The 22,893-nt window shown below is 41.4% G+C and overlaps 1 protein-coding gene across 1 annotated transcript; it reads left to right on the top strand.

The window, feature by feature from the left end:
* Nucleotides 1-787: 787 nt before the first annotated feature.
* On the top strand, nucleotides 788-22,684 carry LOC100450383 (lysozyme-like protein 1). The gene is made up of 5 exons (XM_002820627.4): nucleotides 788-1,015; nucleotides 3,647-3,810; nucleotides 4,323-4,481; nucleotides 21,571-21,649; nucleotides 22,446-22,684. The coding sequence occupies exons 1-5, from the start codon at nucleotides 903-905 to the stop codon at nucleotides 22,516-22,518; spliced, it is 588 nt and encodes a 195-aa protein (XP_002820673.2). The 5' UTR covers nucleotides 788-902; the 3' UTR covers nucleotides 22,519-22,684.
* The last annotated feature ends 209 nt before the right edge of the window (nucleotides 22,685-22,893 follow it).

The raw sequence follows: 22,893 nt of genomic DNA on the forward strand, positions 1-22,893 counted from the left end.
ACAAAATTACTGGTTGTAATATATTTATAATAGAAGAATAAAATAAGTGTGCATCAATATGAAATTGGTTAAGTATGCTATGTTGTATCTGTATAATGCAATACTATATGAACTTAAAAATAGATTTCAACAAAACTTTTGCATTATTGGCAGATGGAATTTAAGAAAATATAACGATTAGTTAGGTGCAGCCAACAATAAACTTCTACTTAGATCTACATATTCCAATGAGAATTCATTTCAAATGTGTCATTAAATCTGAACATTGAAATAAATAGACCTTGAAAACAGCTCTTTAGTTATTGATTCACAAAGTGTTAAGCCAAATTTTTCAAAAATAATAAAATCATGTTATTACAAAAATATTTTATTAATAATAATTTGACTATAGCAAAGAAATGTGCTGTTAATAAATTTTTAATGTTAATTTCACCTCTATGTCATTAATTTTCAAATTTTAGTTTTGTGTATGTTGATAATTTATGTAGCATATTAGTACTGAGGTACAGAAGTATGATTTATAACTTAATGTACATCTAAAGAGGATACATGCTTAACTTTCTTTATTAATGGAATTTGTGATAAAGTTTGCAGACTGTTGCCTCAGTGAACAGCTCTCACTTGGACGGGAGGTCCTGGCCAAGTTGTGTAATGAGGAGGGTTGTTGAGGGGAAAAGAGAAAAAACAAGAGGTATTAAGCCCCAGAGGACAGTTATCACCTGCCTCAGAACACAAGCGTGCAGGATGATACAGCTTTTAGTGCCAAGAAGTAGAATTCTAGCATCTCTAGGTGGTGAGAAACAAAGCATAAGAATTTTTCTTTCTCTAACACTCTAAAGAAAGGTTCTTGAGCTAGGAAAGGATTACTTGCGCCTTGTTAGAATCAGACATGGCTTCAGGGGATGCAGGACACTCACCTGAGCTGCCTGTCACCGACTAAGTGGAGCAGTGTTTCTTCCACAGACTCAACTGAGAAGTCAGCCTCTGGGGCAGGCACCAGGAATCTGCCTTTTCAGTAAGATCTAAATTAGTCTTATGAAGCCACCTGTCCCTGAGAACCAGCAATGGCAGGTTCTTGAAGGATGTAGAACATGATGCTTGGGGTTATCATTGCTGCGGGTTTTCTTTTGACTTGTTTGAGATCAGTAAAATTCTAAGGCAGGGGATGGAAACCAACTTTATTTATAAGCTCTGCATCTTTTTTCTTTTTTCTTTTCTTTTTTTTAGACCGGGTCTCTCACTCTGCTGCCCAGGCTGGAGTGCAGTGTCACAATCATGGCTCACTATGGCCTCAACCTCTCAGCCTCAAGTGATCCTCCCACCTCAGCCTCCCAGTAGCTAGGACCACAGGCACACACCACCATGCCTGGCTAACTTTTGAATATTTTGTAGAGACAGGGTCTACCTTTGTTGCCCAGGCTGGTCTCAAACTCCTGGCTTCAAGCAATCTGCTCGCCTCAGCCTCCCAAAGTGCTTGGATTACAGGTATCACCCACCATGCTTGGCCTTAGCTCTGCATCTTAAACTTTGTTTGTCTGTCCCTCACAGCTTAACACAATGCTGCACACCACGGACTGGCATGCTCTCTCTGAAAAGGGCCAGATAATAATATGTTAAGCTTTGTGGTCTATATAGCCTCTAACACAATTACTCAACTCTGCCACTGTAGTTGGAAATCAGCCACCAATGATATATTACCAAATGGGTGTAGCTATGTTTCAATAAAACTTTACATACAAAAGCAGGCCTGGTTTGCCCATGCTTGCTATTCACGTTTGTAATGTACATGCCCCTCATGCAATGCAGTTCCTTACCTTATTGCTTAGTCACCTTAAAGCCCTGCTTGTTACTCGGTGCGGTGGCCTTGCTGATGACTACTTATCCCTGTTTTGGGCCTAGCCTTTCAATGCAGGAATCCAGCCCCAGGGAGAGAAACTGATGACTGGAGAAGTTTCTAGGCAAGTGCAGAAAATGACACGGGATGAACATATGTAAGAACATCAAGTTCAGGATCCCGAGTAGTTGTCAGAAATTTTACTTCACCCCATCCCAGCAAGGCTGTTGTATTTGGGGAAGACATTATTTCAAGAGGGGAAGAGATTGTGGAAAATCGGTAGGCAGCAGGAGACAGCTCTCTTGATCCTACTCCCATTTCAGATGATTCCGCAGGGGTCTCTTTATTGCCCCTCTGCTCCCCCAGGTGCTTTCCTCCTTTCGTGAGGCATTGTCATCCATCCCTCTTGCTCCCCAGTCAGGCGCCAGACTTTTAGGAGGCCCCCCGGAGTGCTGGTGGTGAAGCTTAGCAAAGCAATACGTTTGCAATCTAAGATAAAACACTGGTACTTTGGGCTGGGCATGGTGGCTCACATCTGTTATCCCAGCACTTTGGGAGGCCGAGGTGGGCAGATCACAAGGTCAGGAGTTCGACACTAGCCTGGCCAACATAGTGAAACCTCATCTATACTAAAAACACAAAAATTAGCCAGGTGTGGTGGTGGGCGCCTGTAATCCCAGCTACTCAGGAGGCTGAGGCAGGAGAATCGCTTGAACCTGGGAGGCAGAGTTTGGAGTGAGCCAAGATGGTGCCACTGCACTCCAGCCTGGGCAACAGAGTGAGATTCCATCTCGAAAAATAAATAAATAAATAAATAAATAAATAAATAAAAGCACTGATACTTTGGAAGCAAAGCTCCCACATTTGGAACTGAATCAAGAAAAGAAAAATGAAAGAGTAGGTGCTTAATCTTCACTCTTTGATAAACCCCCAAACAATAACTCTTAAAGTTTTCCATACAGGCCCACGTGTCTTTCACCTCTGGCTGAAATGGGGTGTCTGCTTCTACACATCCAGTTGACCCTTGAACAAATGTAGGGGTCACGGGCACCGACGCCTGCAGTTGAAAATCTGCATGTAACTTTTGACTCTCCAGAAACTTAACGACTCCATAGCCTACTGCTGACTGGAAGCCTTACTGATAACATAAATAGCCAATAAACACATATTTTGTATGTTCTATGTCTTCTATACTGGATTCTTACAATAAAGTAAGCTAGAGAAATGAATGCTATTAAGAAAAGAATAAGGAAGAGAAGATATATTTACTATTTGTTAAGTGGAAGTGGATCATCACGCAGGCCTTCATTCTGGTTGTCTTCACACTGAGCAGGCTGAGGTGGAGGAGCAAGAGGAGGGATTGGTCTTGCTGTCTCAGGGGTGGCAGAGGCAGAAGAAAATTCACGTATAAATGGACCCACGCAGTTCAAACCTATGTTGTTCAAGGGTCAGCAGTATAGGGAATGTTTCACCCTTGTATTCTATTTTTTATTTATAGAATTAAAATAGAAATCCTAAAAATGCCCCCTGTGGTTTTCACCTGGATGTGTATTAAGGAGCGTTAATTTTTTCGCTTGCTTAACCCTGAGAACACAGCATTGACTTGAAAGTTACTGTATGGAAAAGCATTAAGGAGACAGCCTGCAGTCGCATTCCTTCCCTGGACTGTAGAGTGGCCGGTTTTCCCTGATGGTGGCACTGAATGACCAAAGTGACAGGCAGCATCTAGGCAGGGCTGTGCACAGTCACCGCCGCTGGATTTCAAAGTTCCTGAATCAAGATCGTCTGACCTGTTCTCCTGCTCTTTGGCAGGTTCTGTCTCCGGCAGGCTTTGAGGATGAAGGCTGTGGGCATTCTGACCCTCATTGGCTGCCTGGTCACAGGCGCCGAGTCCAAAATCTACACTCGTTGCAAACTGGCAAAAATATTCTCGAGGGCTGGCCTGGACAATTACTGGGGCTTCAGCCTTGGAAACTGTGAGACTCTTTCTTTCCTGCTCTCCTTCTGTCCTTGACCTTTCCCCTGAGATGTTGAAGGTCCTGGCCATACTCCCTGCTGTGTCTTCCCAACTACTCCTGCTCTGCCCTCACCGCACCCAGGGGTGGCTGCTAGCCTAACTGTGGCTCTCTGGGTCTCCTCTCCGTCCTCCCCTGCCCCTCATGTCCTTATTCCTGGAGTCCTGTCATTACGACACTAGCCAGGGAAGGGGAAAATAATGCCACCTCTGCTGGCATTGTGGGGAGCAGGGGGACCTGACTTTTGGTCTAGATTAGGCTCAGCCCCTGACTGGGTGTGCAGCTTCAAGTGTGCCATCCCAGCCCCCGATGTGCCCCTCGTGTGCCCCCTGGGTGCATGCCCGCCCTGCCCTGCCCAAGGTGTATTGGGAGGAAGCAGTCAGGTAACAGGGATAAGGAAACTCGCCCTCACACCAGGCTTAGAGCAAACGATGCACTTCCTTTGCTGGCGTTTCTGGCTTTCCCCCCTCCAGGGATCTGCATGGCGTATTATGAGAGCGGCTACAACACCACGGCCCAGACGGTGCTAGATGATGGCAGCATTGACTACGGCATCTTCCAGATCAACAGCTTCGCGTGGTGCAGACGCGGAAAGCTGAAGGAGAACAACCACTGCCACGTCGCCTGCTCAGGTGAGGCTCTGACTTTCCAACGATGCCATCCTCAGGAAGAGGCGAGAAAGCCGACAATGGGATCACCAACCATGTCTTGCTTTAACTAAAATTTGGAGTTCAGGCTTGCAAATAGGTCTGTTTCAGATTGGTAAATTATGCAACAGTTTCCAAGGTGACACTCAGGATCCTGCGGCTGACTTGTCCAAAGATGACTTATTCCTTGTAGGACAGTTTTTTGAAGCCCTCCACTAAAGCAAGGAGATGGACAAACAACCCTACTGCCCTTTCATGTTAGAGATATTTGATGTCTTCAGTAAGAAAAAGGAAGCTGCCTGCCAGCTGCTTTCCATAAGCAATTCACTCAAAGGAGGCAGTTTGTACTTCTTTGTGCAGAATGAGATGAATACACTTTAGGTTTCTTTCTTTTCTTTTCCCTTTTTCTTTTCTTTCTTTCTTTTTTCTTTTCTTTTTTTCTTTTTGAGACAGGGTCTCACTCTCTTGCCTAGGCTGGCATGCAGTGATGTGATCATAGCTCATTGCAGTCTTGACCTCCAGGCCCCAAGCGATCCTCCCTCCTCTGGGTAGCTAGAACTACAGGCACACACCTGGCTATTTTGTAATTTTTTTGTAGAGACAGAGTCTAGCTACAGAGTCCCGTTATGGGGTCCCACCTAGGCTGGTCTTGAACTCCTGATCTAGGGAGATTCTCCTGCCTTGGCCTCTCAGAGTGCTAGAATTATTGGTGTGGGCCACTATATTTAGCTAGCCACATGTCTTAAACATTAGAAATTAAGCTAGAATTTACTTTCACGTCTTCTACTTTAGTCATTCCAGAAATACATATGAGCACAGCATTAAGGATAACAAAATACATCAGGCATGAATTCTGCTTTACCGAACTTTCATGTGACATGACAAGAAAAGAGAATATGTGCTTACATGAAGTTAAATCATGTAAGGAGGAGTGCACTGAGTGCCATGGGCTTCAGAGGAAAGCGACAGTATTAAGAAAACCATGGAGCCAGGCACAGTGGCTCATGCCTGTAATCCGAGCACTTCGGGAGGCCGAGGCAGGTGGATCACCTGAGGTCAGGAGTTTAAGACCAGACTGACCAACATGGTGAAACCCTGTCTGTACTAAATAATACAAAAATTAGCTGGGCATGGTGGTGGGCACCTGTAATCCCAGCTACTCGGGAGGCTGAAGCTGGAGAATTGCTTGAACCCGGGAGGTGGAGGTTGCAGTGAGCCAAGATTGTGCCATTGCACTCCAGCCTGGGTGACAGAGCAAGACTCTGTCTCCAAAAAAATAAAAATAAAATAAAAAATAAAAAAAATAAATAAAATCATGGAAAATTCTGCAGACACAGTGATATTTGACCTGAGACTTAAATGATAGGGAAGATTTGGGTAGAGATAAAGAAAAGTTATCCCAGGCCAGGGGAACAGCAAAAGCAAAGAGGTGCCTGTGGGAAGGTGTGAAGCATGAACAGAGAGTAGGGAGAGGCTTGTTTTTTCTGTGACAAAGTGACACGAAGAGAATCCCAGGAAAGGCAGGTGGAGAGGCTAACGACCACCCGAGTGTGAAAAACCCAGGCTAAGAGGCTTTCACTGATTTCTGCCTGCAAGAGGAAACCAAGAGAGGTCAGTTATTAAGCATTGCTTCAGCAAGATCAGTCTGCAAGCAGGGTGTGGGATAGATTAAAGCAGAGACCATTTAAGTGTCACTGCAGTTATTGAGCTAAGTGCCACAAAAAGACTGAATGATGGTTATGGTTGGTGACATGGAGAAGACTGATGCAAGAGATGCTGAACAGGCAGAGGGCAGAGCTCAGTCAAAGGCATCTTGTCTGTGCTCCCTCTAGAGTGTAACTCCCTTGAGAGCAGAGAGTTCTGTTTCATTCACTGATGTATCCTCAATGTCTAGAATGGTGCCTGGCCATTGCAGGAGCTCAGTAAATGTTTATTGAGTAAATGGAGAGAATGAGGAACAAGAGTGAAGTCAGAGAGTCATAAAATATTCTATTGCAAATTCTTTCAGAGCAGAAAATAAACTGTTTTAACTTCTTTTTGCCACATCCAGGAGTCCTCTCCTTATTGAAGGGGGATACATCCCAAGACCCCCAGTTGATGCCTGAAACTGCAGATAATACCTAACCCTGTATATACTATGATTTTTCCTGTACATAGATACCAATGACAAAGTGTAAGTTATAAATTAGGCACAGTAGGACGTTATCAACAATCAATAATAATGGGATAATTATAACAATATACTGTAATAAAAGTATGTAAGCACCTTCTCTCTGACTCTCAAAATATGTTATATTGATAAAACTAACCAACCACTGCTGAGTGTAAATGAAAACTTGGAAAATGAAACTGCAGATAAGGGGGAACTATTGTACGAGATAATGAGTATATGGGTTTGAATGTTTGAATGACTGAATAATATGTTAAGGTATGTAGTATATTGTCCCTACCCTAACATTGATAAAGAATGATCACTACCTCCTGAGACAGATCTCCCAATTGTTGGTCAGCCCTTAATTTAGAACACTCCTTTGTTAGGCCAAAATCTATCTTCTTCTAGCCTTCTATATCGATCTTTTTCCTTCTGGGCTTATTCAAAACAAGTTTGCTTTATGTTACACATAAAAACTTATCAACTGTATGCAAATGATTTATAAGTATCTCTCATCTCCGGTTTCTTATCTTCTGAGCTAAAACATTCAGTATATTCACTTTCCATAGGCATGACTTTTGAACCTTTCTCTGTCCTGGTCAATCTTATTAGCATTCCCTAAGAGCTCACCAATGGAGTCTTTCAGTTAAATATGAGGATTAAATGTGTGCATTTACCTCCCATGGTGGGCTGAGTCCCCAACTTCCAAATGTCCACTCTCTAATCTCTGAAATCTCTCACTCTGTTACCTTACAAGGCAAAAGGAACTTTGCAGATGTGAGGAAGGATCTGAGCTCAGGCAGGGGAGATTATCCTGCACAATGTGGGCGGAGCCAACCTAATCTCATGAGTCTTTAAAAGCAGAGAATCTTGCCCAGCTGTGGTCAGAGAAAGCTCCAATGATAGAAGAAGAAAGAGAGATTCAAAGTGTGAGAGGGACTTCACCCATCATTGCTGTTTGTGAAGATGGAGTGAGGGGCCATGAGTCAAGGGGTGTGAGTGGTCCCTAGAAGCTGGGAATGGCCCTCAGGTGACAACCTGCAAGCAACAGGGATCTCAATCCAACACCCACAAGGAACTGAACTCTGCCAAAACTCAAGTGAGTAAGGAAATGGATCTTCCTGCAGAGCGTCCAGAAAGGAAAACAGACTTGTCAGCACTTTGACTTCAGCCCTGTGAATCCCCTGGCACTCTTCCGGCCATCGGAACTGTAAGGAAATTTTGCAGTGTTTAAGCCACTACTTTTGTGGTAATTTGTTAGGGCAGCAATAGAAACCCAATACCCCTCTCCTCCCTCTTGGTGTCCTACCAAATTAATACTAAAGGGATTCGAGAATCAATAAGATAAAAAGATAAATCCACATATACAAGATAAATGGAAGAGGAAACAATACCAAAACATTTAGAAGCTGGAAAGCAGGAGGCAAGTGGTGACTAACTTAGTGATTAAAGAAATCTGAATCCTAAACCAGCAGAGAGAAAGCTGAGAAGCAAACATGGAACCAACAACAACAACAACAACAAAAAGTTCTAAAATCAGTAGCATTAGCTACTTCTGGAAGTTAGAATGAAGACAGATTACAAACAGGAAGACACATTTAAAATTCACTTAAGGAGTAGTTAGAACATCCAGTCCCTTCCTGAGGCATTCACCTACTGACTGCCCCTCACTCACCCTGGCAGAATACTGGGACTTTTTCCTCTAGACAAGTAAAGTAGAAAACCTCTCAACTGAGACCTCAACAATCTTTGAGGGTGAGAGCTCCAGACCACAGACATGGGAGATTAAGTTATAGTTTCTATAGTTCCAACCACCTTCTCCACTCAGACCCCACAATGATGGCAGCCAGGCCAGACTCTCCAGATGAGAAGATTCTCTTCTAGGGATCTGGCCAAATTGAAAGGAAATTACTAATGATTCTGAGTGGGACTCCCCAGTGAACAAGACTGGTCAAACCTCCCTGCAGTGAGATCCACAGTTGAAAATCCCTACCTCTGAGCACAGGGCTCTGCCAGCCTTTAGTGCCCCTCTCTTAAATAGTTGCAGAGAGCCAAGGCTCACCAGACTTCAGAGGAGTAGCAGTGACGTGAAAAAAAGTGAAGCAAAAACCAAACAGATAAAACTTTTTGAAAGCAGAGTTTATGCAAGGAAATGAAACTTCAAATTCAGAAAACTATCATTAATATCTTCAGATAGATAAGAGAGGATGCTTGGATGAAACAAAGCAAGATGTTTTTTTCGAAAAAAAAAAAAAAGAAAAAGGAAACATTCAGAGAACAAAATAAAGAGCCTTTGGAAATTAACAATATGATACAGAAATGGAAAACTCAATAAAGTAGTAAGAAGATAACATTGAAGAAATCTCTCTAAAAGCAGAGTTAAAAAAAGAGATAAGTGAAAAATAGGATAAATAAGAATGATAAAATAAATGGGTATAAAAATATGTTTTAGCAGGAGAGAAGAGAAACAATAGATAGGACACAACCTTTAAAAAACATTTCCAGAACTAAAGAGCATGTGATTTCAATTTGTAAGGTTCATCACCTGACCAGTACAGCAGTCACTCCTTGTCTATGGTTTTGCTTTCCATAGTTTCAGTTACTCATGGTCAACTGTGACTCAAAGGTATTAAATAGAAAATTTCAGAAATAAATAATTCATAACTTTTAAATTGCATGCCATTCTGAGTAGTGTGATGAAATCTTGCACCATTCTGCTTTGTCTCATACTGGATATAAATTATTTCTTTGTCCAGCATATCCACATTGTATACACTACGTGCCCATTAGTTACTTAGTAGCTGTCTCAGTTATCTGCCTTAAAAAACATAGTATATATACAATTTGGTACTATTCATCATTTCAGAAATCTACTGGGAGTCTTGGAATGTATCCCCCTTGGATAAAGTGATTATTTTACACTCGCACTCAGGAACATCCTCATACAATTTCGGAGCACTATAGAAAAACGGAATATGCAACAGGCTTCCATTTGAAAAAAAAAAGTTCCATACAAAAAATCAAGCATCAGAGTGACATCAGACTTCTCAACCACAACACTGGAAGCTAGAAGAAAATGGAAAAAGTCTTCAAAATTCTTAGGGAAAACCATTTCCAATATAAAATTCTGTGCTACCAAATTATCAATACACTTTGAGCATAGAATAAGTACATTTTCTGAGAACAAAGTTGTTAAATTTTTTACCTCCTGTATGGTAAAGAATCCTGGCTGGAAGGCAGAACAAACACAAACTGGCTAATTGGAGGAGAATATTAATAAAGACTCTACTTACAAAAATCTGGTCAAATCATAGAAAAAACATGGCAATAGTGAGGTAAGGGATTAGGAATCACAGGCAATTACCACCCCCTTGCCCAATGAAGAATGGAAAGAGAACTATGACCAGCACCGAGGTACAAAGGGTCTGCAGGGAGAGGACAACCTTCTAGGATCTGCGACCTTCCTTCAAAGGACTTGACTTGTGCTGAGTGACCTGACAGAAAGAAAGCTGGAAGATATTATATGTATACCCCAACCTCAGTGTCCCTCCTCTGTCCCTTTCCTGCTGATGCCTACTCTTATTTAAACCCCTTCAGAAATCAGAAGACATGGGAGACCATTTATGGCAACTGTGTGTGTCAGCCTCTGGGTGCACAGAGCATGGTGGAGAAGGGTAGAGAGTGGATCCGTCAGGGCAAAGATGACATATTCTTCAGGGCAAAGATGACATATTCAGCTCACCTCCCATGCACCCTCTCTCACAAAACTATAGGAAAACATTCTTCACGAAAAGGATAAACTAAAACAATAAAGAAGAAGACATGGTTCAGGAAACAAGGGACTCAATAAGGGAGAAAGGCAAGAGGAATGCCCAGCCTGATTGTGAAGGATGATCCCAGGATGAGCTTTTATTATAGATTTCCAGTCACACCTCATTATGGTCAGAGAATATGGTCTATATCAGCAGTCCCCAACCTTTTTGGCACCAGGGACCAGTTTGCAGAAGACCAATTTTCCATGAACCAGAGGGAGTGGGATGGTTTCAGGATGATTCAAGCACATTACATTTATTGTCCACTTTATTTCTATTATCATTACATTGTAATATATAATGAAATAATTATACAACTCACCATAATGTAGAATCAGTGGGACCCCTGAGCTTATTTTCCTGCAACTGGACAGTCCCATCTGGGGATGATGGAAGACAGTGGCAGATCATCAGGCATTAGGTTCTCATAAGGACCGTGCAACCTAGATCCCTTGCATTCTCAGTTCACAATAGGGTTCCCACTCCTATGAGAATCTAATGCTGCCACTGATCCAACAGGAGGGGAAGCTCAGGTGGTAATGCAGCCAATGGCAAGTGGCTGTAAATACAGATGAGGCTTAGCTCACTTGCCTGCCGCTCAACTCCTGCTGTGCGACTTGGTTCCTAACAGACAATGGACTGGTATCTGTCTGTGGTTAGGGTGTTGGGGATCCCTGGTCTATATGGTTTCAGACCTCTAATATGTCTTTAACCTTGTTTTACAGCACAGCAAATGTGTCTTATGGTGAAAATGCATTTGAAAAAAAAATGTGTATTTTATACTTGCTGGGTAGATGTTCTATAAATGACTGTTATTTCCTTTCTGATTTTCTTACTGAGAACTTATTAGACAGATCTTACTAGAACTATCATATAGTGAGAGATACATATTGAAATTTGCAACTATCATTTTAGTTTTGTCTATTTCTCCTTTCAGTCTTGTCCATTTTTGAAGCTTTGTTATTAGGCACATATTCATTGAGGACTGTTATGTCTTCATGGTGAATTGACCCTTTTATCACTGGTGTCCATGTTTCTCCTTAACTCTGGTACTATTTTTCATCCAGAAATCTACCTTATCTGATAGCAATATAGCCCACTCTCACTTTCTTTGGGGAAGTATTTGCATAATATGTTTCTTTCCATCCTTTTACTTTTAACCCATCTGTGTCTTTATATTTAAAGTGAATTTCTTACAGATAGCATATAGTTATGTGTAGCTTTTGTATCCATTCTGGTAGTTACTGCTTTTCAGTAGGAGTGATTAAACCATAGGTCAGCAAATGTTTGCCTAAAGGGCCAAATGGTAAATATGTTAGGCTTTTCAGGTCATATGGTTTTGATTGCAACTACTCAACCACGACAGAGTGTGAAAGCAGCCATAGAAAGTATGTAAATGAATGGGACTGGCTGTGTTCCAATAAGGCTTTATTTACAGAAACAGGAGGTTGGCCTGTGGGACATACTTTGTGGAACCTTGATTAGATCATTTACATTTAATGTGATTATTGATATGGTTAGTTTTAAATCCCATCTTGCTATTCTGTTTTCTGTTTATGCCATCTATTCTTGGTTCCATTTTTTCTGCCTTCTTTTGAATTTTAAAAAAATATTTATTATTATCTTTTATTTCCTCCATTGGTTTGTTAGCTATATCTCTATTTTGTTTTTAGTAGTCACTCTAGGGTTTCCAATAGGCATTATTATCTTATTACATTCTACCCTCAAATAACACACCACTTCATATATAACATATGAGTTTCTTAAGAGTATTCTTTAATTTTTCCCATTCCATCCTTTGTGCCATGTTGTCATGCATTTTTCTTCTATATTTATATAACTCACAATCCATTTTTATTATCTTTGCTTTAAAAATTGTCTTTAAATAAATTTTTAAATGAGGAAAAAGATTCTATAATATTTATTATATATTTACCACTTCCAATACTCTTCATTACTTTGGTGGATTTATTTGGGGAAGTAGTTAATTGATATCACTTTCCTTCAGCTTAAAGAACTTTCTTTACCTTCTTTTTGGTTTTGGTTTTGGTTTTTTTAGACTAGAGGTCTACTAGCAAGCATTCTGTCTGCTTTTGTTTGTCTGAAAATATCTATTTTATTTTGATTTTGAGAAACATTTTCTTTACATATAAAATTCTGGGCTGACAGTTGTTTTCCTCTCAAGTTGTTGCTGTTTTGAGAAAGGGTCTTGCTCTGTCACCCAGGCTGGAGTGCAGTGGCATGATCACAGTTCACTGCAGCCTCGACTTCCTGGGCTCAAGCAATCCTCCCACCTTAGCCTCACGAGTAGCTGGAACCACAGGCACATGCCATTATGCCTGGCTGATTTTTATTTTATTTTTCGTAGAGATGGGTGATATGGTTTGGCTGTGTCCTCACCCAAATCTCATCTTGAATTGTAACTCCCATAATTCCCATGTGTTGTAGGAGGAACCCAGTGGGAGTCAATTGAATTATGGGGGCAGGTCTTTCCTGCACTGTTCTCTTGATAGTGAATGAGTCTCACGAGATCTGATGGTTTTGAAAACAGGGGTTTCCCTGCACAAGCTCTCTTTTTGCCTGCTGCCATCCATGTAAGATGTGACTTGCTCCTCCTTGCCTACTACCATGATTGTGAGGCCTCCCCAGCCATGTGGAACTGTAAGTCCATTAAACCTCTTTCTTTTGTAAATTGGCCAGTCTCAGGTGTGTCTTTATCAGCAGCATGAAAATGGACTAATATATGGGGTCTCACCATGTTGCCCAGGCTGGTCTCAGACTCCTGGGCTCAAGCCATCCTCAGCCTCCCAAAGTGCTGGGATTACAGCTGTGAGTCATCATGCTCAGCTTCAAATTGTTAAAGATATTACATTGCCTTCTGGCTTGCCTTGTGTATGATGGGAAACCAATGATTTTCTTATCTCTGTCCCCTGTATGTAATATGTCCTTTTTATCTAGTCATTTTTAAGATTTTTTCTCTATCACTCATTTTCAGCAATTTGATTATGTGTGATATTTGTGTTTATCTTACTTGGTATTCATTAACATTTTGCATCCCTGAGTTTATAATTTTCATTAAATTTGAAAACATTTCAATCATTCTTTCTTCTAATACTCTTCTTTTCTCCTTCAAGGATTCTAATGGCACTTATGTTAGATCGTTGATGCTGTCCCATTTATCACCATGGCTTTTCATGTTTTTAGCCTTTTTCCCTCCCTGTGTTTTATTTTCAGTAGTTTCCATTGTTGTGTCTTCAAGTCCACTGTTACTTTTTTTTTTAATGCTAATCTATTAAGCTTATTGATTGGATGTTTCTTTTCAGATACTGTGTTTTTTATTTGGTGTTAGGCAAACTTTCGTATCTCTCATTTCGTTTTATGCATGTTTTTCTTGAAGTCCTTGATATAAGTAAGCATATTTATAAGAAGTGATTTAAATTTCTTATCTGCTATAGAATCAACTGTCATTTCTGGGTCTTGCCCTTGACTGATCTTTCTCCTGGTATGTGTCACATTTCTCTGCCTCTGCACAAGGAATCATTTTCTATTGAATACATACACAGTGTGTGTGTTGATGGCTGTTGTGAGTCCTTGAGTCCTGTCTTCTTAGTTTAAAAGAATTTCAACAAGAGATACACAGCAAAGGAGATGTAGCATAGACTAATTTACTGAAAAAGAAAAAGAATATTTTGAAAGTTAGGTGCAGAATGGACAGTACACCCTGAGAGAGACTTCAGGGCAGGCTGCTCGTAAGGATGAGACATCAAAGGCCGGCGCAAGGGATGCTCCCTTTAATGGAGTCTTCCATGATTATTCATAAATGGGTGGGAAGAGGTGTTGCTAGTAAGCATGTTCTGGGTGGTCCTCTTGGTGCATTTGCGCAGTAGCTGTACATGGTTGTTCATATGTCACATGTCTGATTAGCATCTTAAATCTCCACCCAGCTGTGTGTTTTTTATTATTATAATGAGCAAAGGGTGAGTCTGAGGACAGGTAAAGTCAAAATGCGCATGTTCCCTACAGGGGAAATTCCCTTCTGGAGACAGCTTTGTTTGAATGAGCTGGCCTACAGTGTGAATGCTGAGGCTCATGGTGTTGACTGGACGGTCACCACAGCTGCCGTACCCGAGGACACAGTTGCTTCCTTGCCTACCTATCCTGCTTAATATGCAACATTGTTGAGTGTCTAGACTGTGCTGTCTTCCTTTAAAGAGTGTTGAATTTCTTTTGCCAACCAGTTAAGTTTATTCTGATCAATGTAACCCTTTTAAGACTTGCTCTTAAACTTTGTTGGTGAAGTTCTGGAGTAGTCTTTATGGTAGGACCAGTTTAGTCCCACTACCAAGGCATGACTATGCATACAGTGTCTCTTTTGAATGTGCTGAGGATTCAGCAAGGTCTATTCCCTCAGGCTAGTCAGAAATCAAATGTCTTCCAGCCCCATGAGGGCTGTAATTGCCCCGCTCCCGGGGTAGTTCTCTGCCTAGCCCTGTGGAAATTTACCTGTGTATACCCAGTTTAGCCTTCAGTCAAAGACTGGGTGGAATCCCTTTGCAGATTTCTGCTGCTCTTCTTCTGGGTAGCTCCTGCCTCCCAGGTATTCTCCACAAAATCTGAGCTGCCTTGGCATCTGATGTCTGTCTCCTCCTCTTAGATGGCCATCCCCTGCCTGCTTCTACCTCCCTGGTCTGCAGAACTCCTCTGAGCAGAAAGTCATGGCAATCACAGGGTTCACTGTGTTTTTCTTTCTCTCAAAGATCATGATCCTGCAGTGCCAATTGTCCATATCCGAAAACAATTTTTCATCTATTTTGTCTAGTTTTCTAGTTGTTTACAGTGGGAAGAGAAATCTGTGACTCCTTCATGGTCATGTTTGACTTTAAATGCAGATTACTAATTTAATATTTTTCAGTTTCATCCCAATTAAGGAAGCCTGGGGCAAGGGTCTATCTGCAAGACAATCTTAGATTCTAAGAAATTAAAGTGTTGGACAGTTCATGGTCAGAGGTAGAAGGACACTCATATCTGTTTTCTTATCGTGAAGAGCATGGGATTTTCAGGGATAGCCTTAAAATAGAAAACAAGATGTTGGTTTTGCATACTAACCACCCTCCATGGCAGGCCTCCCTTAGCCTCAGGCCAGAGAGGCTTTTATTAGAACAATGTCATTCTGTCCCACATATTACAGAAGTAGGGACGTTTGTCCTGGGAAACTGAAAAAAAAGTTAGCATTAGGGTGTGTTTACAAGGCACGTGACATTATATGCATGTACAGCATAGATACACTTCATGCTCATTTTCTTCTTCTTCTTTTTTTTTGGTAGAGAAGGGGGTCTTGCCATGTTGCCCAAGCTGGTCTCAAACTCCTGGGCTCAAGCGATCCTCCCATCTCGACCTCCCAAAGTGCTGGGATTACAGGCGTGAGTCACTGCACCTAGCCCGTGACCATTTTCTGAAGCTAGACAGTCTCCTCAGTCTCATTCCAAATTGTATTCCTAAAATTCCTTCCTACTTTCCCCAAACTATTTGGACAGAAAATTGATGCTATATTCATATATACAAAGCATACATAAGCACACACGTTCATATACCTACACATATACATACACACAGTGTACAAAATGCCTGATGTGATGACAGTATTTACCCCCAACAGCACAGATTTCACTAAAATAAGAGCATTTGAGGAAAAAATGATTACTGACTCTATCTAGTGTAGTCTAGTGCACTTATATTAATCTTATTTTTCATCACCCTGGTATCTGAATTGGCCTTTGTCATCTCACGGGGGAAAGAGATGAACATCGAGGGTGTGGTGGCTGCTAGATTTCACTTGGGAGGCAGGAGGATGCCGAGGAGAGACACAGATACTTTGAAGTAGAACTAACATAACTGAAAATAGGACTGAAGCTCTTTTTGTGTAAATTGTTGATGTTTTCTGTTGGATGTGGAAGAATAAACGATTCTTTGCTGTTCAACATAACCCTTTCTTTATTCATGTTTGACTGGACAGAACTGTCTATTTAAAGTAAATTGAGCAGAAACAATTATTGGCAAGAGTCCTCGTTTAAAAAGTGCCATCTTAACTCATTTCTGCCCCTCTGCTGCCCTTCTGTGGCTATTTCTTGTAACGACATCTCAGTGCTCAGGGCTGGGGGGCTGGAGGGAGCTCTTGATTTTCCAGTCCCTACTTTCCCTGACATATTTTCCCAAGCAAATTCAGTCAAGTCCAACTTTCAAAACATCCCAATTGCACAACAAAATGCTCTAACAAAGTAGGAGGAGACAAACAACTGTACTCGGTGTCCGCTTCCTTGTCCTATATGGCCCGACCCTCCCAGAAATCCTTACAGGGCATCCACAATCAAACTGCCCTGCCCCTAGTACAAAATGTGCTCTTTCTGTACATGCCTGGGATGACCTCCAATCCCAGAATAATAGAATGTGATCTGCTTCCTCCTCACTATGTATTATATAATCTGTGTCCCTCCAACCTCTAGAGACCGCCCCAAACCCACATCTCCCAGAAAATATGCTAGACTACTTCCAAACACAAACCACAGTGTCTCAGCATTTATCAAGCACCCGAAATAAAGTGTCTCTAAGTAACCTGAACATGTATCAGGTACCAAATGCTTAAATTTGGATAACCTAATAGATAATTACTTGAAAAATTAATAAAGTATATTTTAATTATTAACTTTATTAACATATAGTGTTTTATGAGCAGGAATCTTTGCTTAAGTGACTTCTGTTGGAAATTCTGAGGAAAACAGAATTTAAGCCCTCTATCACAATACAGGCTCATTAACTGGGTGTGTGACCTCGGTTTATGGGGATAAAATGGTACCCACAGAAATGGTTGTTCAGAGGACTGATGGAGATTTTGCGTGAAGAGATTTAACATGTGCCTGACATAGAGTGAGATTTCTATAAAGCGTAAGCTAGTAGTAATAGCTATTATTATCTGAAATATTTATATGTCGAGAAGATAGGCAAGAGACTTTTATAAGCTGATATAGCTTTAGTTTTCACTGTAGTATTGTAAACCAAATGCCAGCGAATTTGCATATGTTGTTTCAATTGCTATCTCTTACAGATGATATATTTTGTTAGTTTTTCTCCTGATTAATAGAATTTTGTTTTAAATAAAAATTAAGTCACATTCAGGATAAATTTGCTTAAAAGAAATCTGTCACTACCTTTATCTTCTAGTTAAGCCGAACTGAGAAAGCCACAAAATTAGCAACTCAGGGAAATAGCATGCTCGAGAGAAAATTCCACTTTCAACAGAGTTAACAAAATAATCTGGTATTACAATGCTCTATTGAAATGTAACATTTTATGCTAGCATTTTTTTAAATTATTTTTTTCTGGTATCAAAAATAGTGCATTTCTACTGTAAACAAATTTTAGAAAATACGCAGCAAAGATTTAAGAGCATTGGTGATCCCACAGTTAAGAGCCAATCCTTCTTAAAGTATTAGTGAATTAATGACTGTCTTTTTTTTCTAAACCAGTGGTGTCTGATAGAACTTTCTGTGATGATGAAAATGTCTTCCATCTGTGCTGTCAAACATGAGAACCACTAGCTATGAGTGGCTATAAAGTATCTGAAATGTAGCTAGAACAAATAAGGAACTGAAGTTTTAATTATGTTTAATGTTAATTAATTAAAATTCATAGTTTTTGAATTTTTCCCAGCTTTAGTGAGGTATAATTGACAAATCAAAATAATATATATCTAAAGTAAATAACATGATAATTTTATTTTTGTATACATTGTGAAATGATTATTACAATCAAGTTTAACAAATCCATCACCTCACATAGTTACCGCGCGTGTGTGTGTGTGTGTGTGCGTGTGTGAAAGAGACTGAGAAAGAGAGAGAGAAAGAGAGAGAGAGAGAACACTTAAGATTCTGGCTCTGTCACCCAGCCTGGAGTGCAGTGATGCAATCTCAGCTCACTGCAACTTCTGCCTCCCAGATTCAAGTAATTCTCTTGCCTCTGCCTTCTGAGTAGCTGAGACTACAGGTGTGTGCCACCACACCTGGCTAATTTTTGTATTTTTAGTAGAGATGGGCTTCACCATGCTGGCCAGGATGGTCTCAAACTCCTGACCTCAAGTGATCCACCCGCCTCGGCCTCCCAAAGTGCTGGGATTACAGGCGTGAGCCACCGTGGCCAGCTACTCTCAGCAAATTTCAAGTAAGCAGTACGGTATAATTAACTGTGGTCATGATATTGTACATCAGATCCCCAGACCTTCCTCACCTTATAACTGAAAGTTTGGACCCTTCCATCAGCATCTCCCCATTTTCCTCACCAGCTACTGCTCTACTCTCTGCTTTTATGAGTTCAACTTGATAGATTTTGCATATGAGTGAAATCATGTGGTATTTGTCTTTCTGGGTCTCCCTTCCTTCACTTAGCACAATCTCCTTCAGTTCATTCGTGCTGCTGCCAATGTCAGCATTTCCTTCTTTTCCATGACTGAATAATATTCCACTCTCTATATAAACATATTTTTGTCCATTCCTCTGTCAACAAATATAATTTAAATGTAAATTGTCACATGTTGCTAATGCCTGCCATATTGGCATTAGCCAATACAGCTGTCAGTGGATATTTTTATGATATTGGGAACTTAACATTGCATTGGGAGCATTTCCCCCATGTTATAAAACATTCTGGGAAAACATAATTTAAATGGCTCTTTATTTTATTAAATGAAGGTATTATGATTAATTTGAACATCACTGATTATGAGAAATTAGATTTTTTTCATTTTAACTCTTGTAAATAAAGCTATAGTAAACCACTTTGTAAAGAAATATTTGTCTAGTGTCATGACTGTTTCCTTAGGATAGATCTGGAGAGAGAAATTATTAGGCAAAAGGATAAACACATGCTGCTGTGTTGGTTTCCTGAGACATTGAATCCATTATACTCCCACCAGCAAATATTCCAGAGAACCTGCCTCTCCCGCTCCCTTGTCAACATCAAGCATTATCCAATTCTCTAAAAAAAAAAAAAGAGAAAGAAAAAGAAAACAAAACCTTGGCGTAATTGACAAGCAGAAATGAGATCAAGTGGTTTGAGTATTTTTGTCCTTGATTGGTGGTTGTGGTGGTCATGGAGATGGGCCTCCCAGATCCCCTGCTAAGGGAAGACATGCCGCCCCCGCTGCAGTTGTGTGATGAGCAGACAGTACCTGCCACCTGCTTCAGGACTGGCTTCAGGTGCAGGTTGTTCCCTTCCGGGGTGACCCAGACCCAGTGACATGTGAGGCAGAGGCATGTAGACCTGGCATGTGGGCCTGACTTGGACCACTCTGATGGGCAGTGCTCACTCGGGAGCTCATGGCTGGGCTGCCCAAGGAATTGCTGGGTCTGCGTCACAAATGGACATCTCTGTCTGCCCATCCTGCTTCCTCCACCCCATTCCTTTCATAGGTGTGGATCCCTGAGGAATATCTAGCCCCTCAAACCCATCGCAGCATCTGTTCCTGGAGACCCAAATTGCAACAGAAGTGATGTCGGACTTTTAAATTTTATTTGCCTTTTTCTGTCATGTTTGTGTTGAGAAGGATTCTGAGGCTACTTTTCAGGCAAGCAGGAAAGAATGTGGATATCAAATAATACATTTCAATCAAAAGATTTGTTATGTCTGAAGCAATAGAAAATGTAATAAATGGCCGGGCACAGTGCTGGCTGTGATACCAGCACTTTGGGAGCCAAGGCAGGAGGATCACTTGAGCCCCAGAGTTCAAGACCAGCCTGGCCAACACGGTGAAACCTTCTCTCCACAAAAAATACAGATAATAAAAATGGCCGGGCATGGTGGCGCATGCCTGTAGTCCCAGCTACTTGAGAGGCTGAGGTGGGAGGATCACTTAAGCCCAGGAGGTTGAGACTGCAGTGAGCTATAATCGTGCCACTGCATTCCAGCCTGGGTGACAAAGTGAGATCCTGTTTCAGAAAAAAGGAAAAGCAATAAAGATAGAGATAGATGTATTTGACTTAAAACTTTCTCCATATGAAAAATACCCCAGACCGGGTGCGATGGCTCACACCTGTAATCCCAGCAGTTTGGGAGGCCGAGGTGGGTGGAACACTTGATGTCAGGAGTTTGAGACCAGCCTGGCCAATATGGTGAAACCCCATCTCTAGTAAAAATACAAAAATTAGCCCAGCGTGGTGGCACACATCTGTAATTCCAGCTACTGGGGAGGCTGCAGCAGGCGAATCGCTTCAAGCCAGGAGGCAGAGGCTGCAGTGAGCTGAGACTGTGCCACTGCACTCCAGCCTGGGTGACAGAATGAGATTCTGTCTCAAAACAAAAACAAAAACAAAACAAAACAAAACCCTGGATAAAAATTTTTTCAGGCACAATTTGAAATGACAATAGACAAAAGTTTAATATTTACCTCTAAAGAGATCTTATATGTCAAACTAACCCAAATAGAGAAAACATTGTGCTATCCTGTCTTCTGTGCCGTTTTTTTTTCTTAAGACAGAGTCTCACTCTGTTGCCCAGGCTGGAGTGCAGTGGTGTGAACACGGCTCACTGCAACTTCAACCTCCTGGGCTCAAGTGATCCTCGCACTTCAGGCTCCCGAGTAGTTGGGACTAGAGGTGTGCACCATCACACCTGGCTAATTGTTTACTTTTTGTAGAGATGGGATCTTGCTATGTTGCCCAGGCTGGACTCAAACTCCTGGCCTCAAGTGATCCTCCTACCTCAGCCTCCCAAACTGCTGGGATTACAGGTCTGAGCCACCACGCCTGGCCTGCGCCTATTTCTTTAGGACATAAAAAACATTCTTGCGTGGCATCTTCTCTAAACACATTTCCAAAAACCCTTCAGGATTGGGCTCTTCTTCTGAAACGTCAGGTAGTACAAGATGAAAATGGTCTTAAAACAACAAAAAAAAGTTCTTTTTGAAGAAGCTTAATGAAAATGAGATTGTGGCTTTGCAGGCAAAATCATAGTTCTTCCAACCGTCTTGATCCAAAAAGACTGAGAAAAGTGAAATAAAGTTGAGTTGGGGTCCCTCTCCAACAACAAAGTCTTGCCTAACCCTGATGTCTTCTCTCTTTTACAGCCTTGATCACTGATGACCTCACAGATGCGATTATCTGTGCCAGGAAAATTGTTAAAGAGACACAAGGAATGAACTATTGGTAAGAGTGTTTCCTTGGGAGATTTGGGCTGTCATGGGCAAAACCTAGTGTGTGTATTTATCACAGTTATGGTGGAACTGACAAACTCACCTCCACAGAGTGGTCTGACCAATGGAACGAGACCTTGTCTATATTTTCCTTCAGTGTGCAGGTGTGCAGTGAAAATAGAAGTACATAGAAGGGGAGGGGAGAGATAGGATTAGGTTAAGATAATTTGCAATTGCTTTTCATATGAACATATTCCAAACAATGGAGAAAGGTATTTTCTAAAGTGACTTGGAAAGGGTCAATTGAGTCAATTCAACAGAGGAAAAAAAAAAAGCTTGAGTTTGCTCTAGATTTGGATAAGATTTTGAAGGTTATGGCAACATTTTGCAGGGAAAGAGAATGAGCAGCAGTGAGAGGAAAGTGAGCAGGTCTGTGTCATGGTGCCTCAGCAGAAAGCGCCCCCAGCATTGAGCATGGGGCCTTGCATTCGCTGCTGTTGTGTTCTGGTGAACGTTGCCAGCCGGCCCCACTCAGAGAACCCGAATTTTCACAGATGTGGGTATGTCATGAAATGACCCATCCTTACAAAAGTTGATTGCTTGTTGCTGAAGCTAACAATGGCTAGGAGAAAACCAGGTGACAAAAGTCTGAACTAGGCAAAAGGACAGCATCCTTGAATCACAGAAGCAAATGAAACCCAACCCAGGGTTCCGCTGGTGATTTTGGTTAATTTCTGTGGACTTTGAAACTAAGACAGTTTGGATTGTCATGCTTCTTTCTGCTGCTCCTGCTTCCCTCTCGTCCTCAGGCAAGGCTGGAAGAAACACTGTGAAGGCAGAGACCTGTCCGAGTGGAAAAAAGGCTGTGAGGTTGTTTCCTAAACTGGAACTGGACCCAGGATGCTTTGCAGCAACGCCCTAGGATTTGCAGTGAATGTCCAAATGCCTGTGTCATCTTGTCCCGTTTCCTCCCAATATTCCTTCTCAAACTTGGAGAGGGAAAATTAAGCTATACTTTTAAGAAAATAAATATTTCCATTTAAATGTCTTCACCCTGTCTCAGTTTCAATGATGTCATAATAGCATGGTGTTAAGACTTGAAAAATCACTTCCACAATGCTCTAGCTTTGGAAGAAACAAAGTTTCCTTCTTCACTGTAGGGAGTCCTGGTTTCTGTGGCCCTGAAACTGCTGCTCATTCAAAAATAAGACTCCCTCATCTTCAGGGCCATCCTCAGAAACAGGACACATGCAGAAG

Source organism: Pongo abelii, chromosome 8 (assembly GCF_028885655.2).
Source record: "Pongo abelii isolate AG06213 chromosome 8, NHGRI_mPonAbe1-v2.0_pri, whole genome shotgun sequence".
NCBI classification, from domain to species: Eukaryota; Metazoa; Chordata; class Mammalia; order Primates; family Hominidae; genus Pongo; species Pongo abelii.